Source organism: Calypte anna, chromosome 11, assembly GCF_003957555.1.
Source record: "Calypte anna isolate BGI_N300 chromosome 11, bCalAnn1_v1.p, whole genome shotgun sequence".
NCBI classification, from domain to species: domain Eukaryota; kingdom Metazoa; phylum Chordata; class Aves; order Apodiformes; family Trochilidae; genus Calypte; species Calypte anna.
The window spans coordinates 160,606-166,605 of record NC_044257.1 but is presented as its reverse complement, the minus strand read 5'-3'; the positions used below and the strand labels follow the sequence as shown (position 1 = coordinate 166,605).

General features: G+C 47.1%; 1 protein-coding gene across 3 annotated transcripts in view; it reads left to right on the top strand.

Moving 5' to 3' along the window:
* The first annotated feature begins 2,508 nt into the window (after positions 1 to 2,508).
* Positions 2,509 to 6,000, top strand: part of CBFB (core-binding factor subunit beta) — a 40,620-nt gene continuing 37,128 nt past the window's right edge. For all 3 annotated transcript variants that reach the window (XM_030457964.1, XM_030457963.1, XM_030457965.1), the window contains exons 1-2: positions 2,509 to 2,714; positions 2,937 to 3,023. In XM_030457964.1, the coding sequence (XP_030313824.1) occupies positions 2,637 to 2,714; positions 2,937 to 3,023 (165 nt within the window). In that variant the 5' untranslated portion in view covers positions 2,509 to 2,636. The remainder of the gene's footprint in view (positions 2,715 to 2,936; positions 3,024 to 6,000) is intronic.

The following is a 6,000-nucleotide window of genomic DNA, read 5'->3' as shown; positions in this document are numbered from 1 at the left end:
TCTGGCTGTTGGCCAGCAGGGTAAATAACTGTGGAAATTATGCTGAAGCCTCTCTTGCTGGAAAGACACTAATTTTTGTGCCTTTCTTCTGCCTAGCTATGAACAATAAAAGCAGGGACATCTCTAAGACCTGAATTGCGTTGTTAAATGTTGGAGGTAGAGGGAAAATGCACAGGGTTGAGGGAAAAGCTGGTCCAATTTCATCATCTTTCCTTGATGAGAAAGCAGGTTTAAAATAATTTTCTCCCAGTTGTATCTGTCACAATATCAAGGAACCAGTTCCCTTCACTATGGTTTTTCAGAGCAAAAGTGAATTTTTTTGGTGTGCGTTAGCTTAGTATAGAGAAATTCAATAAATTCAGAATGACACCATGCCAGTGTTTTCCATCTCACCTCTGACCAGCCAGGACAACGCAGAGAAGCAGCATCTGATCTGTTACAAACTCTACGATAATATTGACTCAGTTGGTTTAAAACAAAAACTTTGCAGTGGGGAGAGGAAAACTCCAGGATGAAAAACATAAAACAAAGAACTTCCTGGAGGAAAGCAGTCAGATTTTACATTCTTTCCAAAGTCTAGAAAAACATACTCCAAGGTCAAAAACCCACACTTGCCTAGGTGATTGTCTCCCATTTCTTATATTAGGGCTTTACAACCACTGCTCTTGTTTTTGACCTTGGTAACTTTTTTTTTTTTTGCAAACTGTTTCTTGAAAGAAAACACAGGCAGTTTTTTGGGGGGAGAAGGTGGGAACTGAGCAATGTGCTAGTGAGTAGTGAAAGATTATTGGAGGTTAAGAGAGCAGGTTTCTACCTTATGAACTTGGCAGGTCTCCTGCAGGTCTATGCTCTTGGTATTGATCTTGCTGTAAGATGAAAAGTGATGCAGATTTTTTTTTTTTTAAATATCTTATTTTGGGAGCTTTAAATGTGCCTGATGTTCAGGAGAATTTCACTTAGGGGTTTGTATTAATCTACACGATTTGAGACCTATATTAACATTTTTATGTTTTCAGTTTCAGTGTATTACTGTTCAGTTTTGAAGAAAACTTTTAGAACAGCTCTTTTAGTGCTTCTCATTTCTGAATTTACACACATATCTGCATTACAGGAATGTACCAAAAATCGGAGGGTACATCTCAAACACAGAGTTGCTGCCTGAATCTGCAGCTCATAAACGTCTTAAGCGTCTCTTAAATTTTTTTCTACATTTCAAAAAACCCCTCCTTTTTATGGAGCTGGTATACAGTTAGTTGAGGGATACTGACACTTCCCTCATTTTTTTATGAAGTTCCTCAGACTTGATTCAAATCATGCCTTTTGGCTAACCCTAGCATTGCCCTCTCCCAATTTGCATGAGTACGTGTAAAGTTAAGATTGTATGATTTTGAGATTAGAAAACCTCATTTCTTTATCAGAAGATCTAATACACTCTAATATTTTTACATTGGTAATAGGTATCCGTAACAGCCAACAGGTTTTGGGGTTTTTTTTTGGCATGGGCAACTATCCTTACAATGCTTGAGCTGCTGAAAGGCTGGGGAAGTGGTAGAAGGAAAAGAAGATAACCAAGGTGAAGTTGGAAAAAAAATTGATTTAGGGACAGCTGATTTTGTCCTGCTGTGCTCCTTGATCCCATGAGCTCCTGTCAAGTTCCTGTGCGTGCAGATGATTAGAATCAAGACTTCAGGATGGTCTCTCGGTGCTGTATTTTTAGCCTGCGTGCAAAGCGAACTTTTTTTAAGCACTGGTGAACCGAAGCGCTGGATTTTTTTTTGCAGCAGCCTCACAGCAGAACGCCAGACACCGAAGCTTCAGAGTTTGAAGCCTCAGAACGAGCTCCCCGGCCCAGCAAGCCCGGGGAGGGAGCAGCGCAGCCCCCGGAGGCCTGTTTGGGAGGGCAGCCGGAGTGAGGCTGCAGGATCCTTTTAGCAGCCATGGGACACGCACCATGCCCTGGGTTTAGCCCAGGCCCTCGCACCGGGCCGCGGAGAGCCCTCCCTGCCCCCGAGCGGCCGGTGCGAAGCCCGCACCCCCCGAGACTGAAGTGGCGGTGGGAAAGGGGGGGAAGGAAGCTGAGGGACGGCCCGGGAGGGACCCCGAGCAAGGGGAGCGCAACCCACGGCCGGGCTGAGGCTGCTCCCCTCGAAGCAGGAAGCCGGAAACCATCGAGACGGACCGCGCTAAGCCGGGGCAGGGGGGAGCAAAGGGGGAAAGACCCCGCTCTCCTCAGCCCTACGAGTGCGTCACCGCCCGGGTGAGGGGATGCGGTTGGGAAAGGTGGGTGTGAGGCGATGTGTTGTGTGTGTCCCCCCACCCGAACTCAAGCCGCTTCCCGCCTCGGAGGGAGGTGCGGGAGCCCCGCGGCGCATGCGCGGGGGTGTCGGCGGGGTTGTGAATGGCGCGGCTGTTCGGCCGGGGTGTGCGAGCCGGGAGGAAGTCGAAGGGGAGGGAGGGGAGAGGCGGGAGCGGGCGGTGGTGGCTGCTGCTCTGCGCTGGGAGGCGGGAGAGGGAGGAGAGAGAGGGAGGGAGGGGGTGCTGCCGCCGCCGACGGGGGCTAACAAAGGGCGAGGAGAGCGCTGGGGCTGGGACAGCGCGGGGCGGGAGGGAGGGCAGCCGGCGGCGGCCACACCACCATGCCGCGGGTTGTCCCCGACCAGCGGAGCAAGTTCGAGAACGAGGAGTTCTTCAGGAAGCTGAGCCGCGAGTGCGAGGTGAGCCGGCGGGCAGCCCGCTTCCACCACCCCCGTCCTCTGACCCTCCTCTCCGCGAGGAAAGTTTCCGCCAAGGGGCCGGGGCAGCCCCGCTTCTCACCTCAGGCGCGGCGGAGGGAGCCGAGGCGGGCGGCGGCGCTAGGGAAGCTCAGTCTGTGCACTCCGCTGCCCCCTTATCGCCGGGAATTGGGCCCCTCTGATTGCGCTCCCTGTTCTCCGCAGATTAAATACACCGGCTTCAGGGACCGGCCCCACGAGGAGAGGCAGGCCCGCTTCCAGAACGCCTGTCGCGACGGCCGCTCCGAGATCGTAAGTGGCGCCGAGCTCCCCTCGGGGGCCGCCGGCAGCGGGGTGGGCAGGGGCGCCAGGCAGTCGTGAGACGGCTGGGCCCCGCCGCCGTCCTCCCCAGTTATTTAAATTTATTTATTTATTTTTAATAAAAAGTTTGAGGGAGGCTTGGAGGAGAAGGAACGCTGGAAGTAGCTCAGCTGAGCTGCTCGGCGCGGGGAAGTGGGGGGGTGTTTAGCCGGGCCCGGGGGCTCGCGCCGGGCTGGAAAGTTTTCCTTGAGGACAAAAAAAGTGACATTTGCCGCCTTTCAGAGGCTGAGGGGAGGAGACGGGGTCGTTAAACGGCAGCGTTTCTGTCCCTTTAGCGTTCAATCGCTGGAAGGCGGCGGCCCGAGTTTGCCGGAGCGGAGCGAACCCGGTGCCGGCGGTCCCGGGGTCCCGGGGCGGTGATGTGGAGGGAGGAACATCTCCCGGAGCCCTCCGAGCACCGGCAGTGCCATCCGGCTGCACTTCTCTCCCCGGACACGTGTTGGGGTTGTGAGCGGCTCGTTTCGATATTCAGTTGCTTTTTTTTTTTTTTTTTTTTCCCTCTCAATCGTAGCTTTCGGAACTGAGTGAAATTTGTTGAGAAGACGCTGGCTCGAAGTCTCGAATGGGCTCTTAGATGCGTCTGTGCAATAAGTGCTTTTTAAAATTAAATTCTTAACCTGAAACTTGGCAGTTCAGCCCCGATTTTCTCATTCATTAAGGTTACTTGCAGTACGTGGAGAATTAAGAAGTGAGATGAAGTATGGCTTGGCGTAGTCAAGAACTGACTAGTTCCTTCCTGGTGTGGTTTCTGCTGTATATTTCTTCTGCAGGATCAGTATCTCATAGCCTTGTGAAGTTTTCGACTGTTGGCTGCTCTTAAAATTCAGAAGTAACCTATTTTTCATTTACTTGATACAATAGAACATGGGGTAAGCATTGCTTTCCCGTAGAAAACAGCTCCTTACTCTGCACGTATGATACAATGATTCTTTAATTTCATGTGGTGTGGATACTGCTAGTCAGTTCACAGTGGAATTAATTCTTAAACTATTCTTAGGCACATCCAAACAAATGTAATTGAATGCCACTTGCTGCAACTGATGTTCATTTGCATCAGTGCATAAAAAGATGTACACTGAAGTACATGGTTAGCTTTTATTGAGTAACTATTTTAACTGCCTCTTACCCCTGTGATCTAAGAACCAGAAACACCTTTTTGTGGGAGGCCGTTTGTAGCTTCTTCCTTGATTTTACTATTATTATTTTTTTAATGTTCATATTTAATGGTGCATGTTTGCTTCCTTTCAAAAGTCACTAGGCAAACAATAGGTAGGTGAGGAAAAGGTGGCTTGCTAGCATTTGAAGCTTGTGAGCAAGTGAAAATGCATGGTATAACAGAATCCTTCCCTAAAAAAATAAATGAAATGAATGTCTAGTTTATCAACCAGCTTTCTAATGCAGCCTGTGCAGTTATTTAGATAAATTAAAAATCGCTGTAGTTTCACCTTTGGATTTCCAAGGCTACTCCTGTCTTTCTCTACCAGAACTTCGTCCCTTGGAAGCAACCAGTGTTGCCTGTTCTAAGTAATACTACTTAATTATAAAACAGCTCCTATATTTTTGATCTGAAACAGCTGGTTTTGTTTTGTGAACAGGGCACGTTTATTTAGAAATGTAGTGTGTGTAATGGCTGATGTTAAAAAGACCTAGCAGTTTAACTTTTTTAAGAATTTAGTATTTTTCCAGACATCAAGGATTTATTCTTTTATCTCTGAAGGGAGCCTTTGCAAATGAGCTTTTTAAGCAGGTAAAAAAACCTGGGGAATATCTTAGGGATTTAATGTAGAACTGGCAGTAAGCTGTTTGTTACCTCTGTCAAGTTTTGATGGAACAAAGAAAATAATTACCAGTGTTCCTGAGAAAGTACCTGTGAAATATTAAGATTTGGGATTTACTGGTATTGCTTTGGTAAGTTGAAAATAACTTTCCATGCTAAATTTGTTTTGGGAGACTTCCTCACCACCTCTTTGTTTGGAAGGTGCTTGTATTGATACTCCACGTGTGGCTCAGGTCACCCCTGTGCTACCTGATGAGGTCTTTGCAAAATTTGAGGCATGTATGGATGATAGCATTTCAGACTGAGCTTCACAAAGCTCTGTATAGAAAATTAGGTTTTGCTTTTTTGTTTTTTCTTTTTTGTTTGTTTGGGTTTTGTAGTTTTGTTTTGTTTTTGGGGGGGGTTTTTTGTGGTGTTTTGTTTTTTGTTTTTTTTTTTACTTTCAAATTTAAGACCATACCAGTGGTTTGGGTTTTTTGTTGTTTTGGGGTTTTGTTGTTTTTTTTATTTATTTGCTTGCTACTACAAGAAAATTGTTGGATTCAGTGTAGTCCTGTGTGGTTACTAGCAAGACTCTTCTTGAGCTTTTCAGTAGCAAGCTATGATTTTGATTTGAGAAGCACATGAGTATTTTAATTGTTCAAAGGGAGGGAACAGGCTTCAAAAAATCCAGAGGATAAATACCTACATAGCTTTGTAAATAACCTGTGGTTTGCATGTTGCCTGCATGACTCCGTGAGGATGTGGGAATTTTCTGTTCTTCCATTTTCTTTTCTCTGGGATTTATTCCCAGGGTTCTTACCTCTAGCTGAAGTTAGGGGCTGGAAGCAGGGGGGCATGGGCACTTCAGGCTCTCTGTTCCCCAAAAAAGCAAGTATCTGATCCAGTATTCTGGGAGTCTGCAGATGCTGGCATAGCCTGGAGGGCTGCAGTGATCTCCAGGATCTCTCTCTGTGGGCATTTTAAGTGTGTAAATGAAAGAGTGTAAACCACCTGTTTGGTAAAGATGCTGGGAAGTGGGAAGGTAGCTCATGAGCAGACTGAGTGGTGGTGACCTATGAGTCAGAAATATTTGGAGATAATAAATTTCTTTGTTGATATGTAAGTAGCATCACTGAGAAAAGCAAAGAG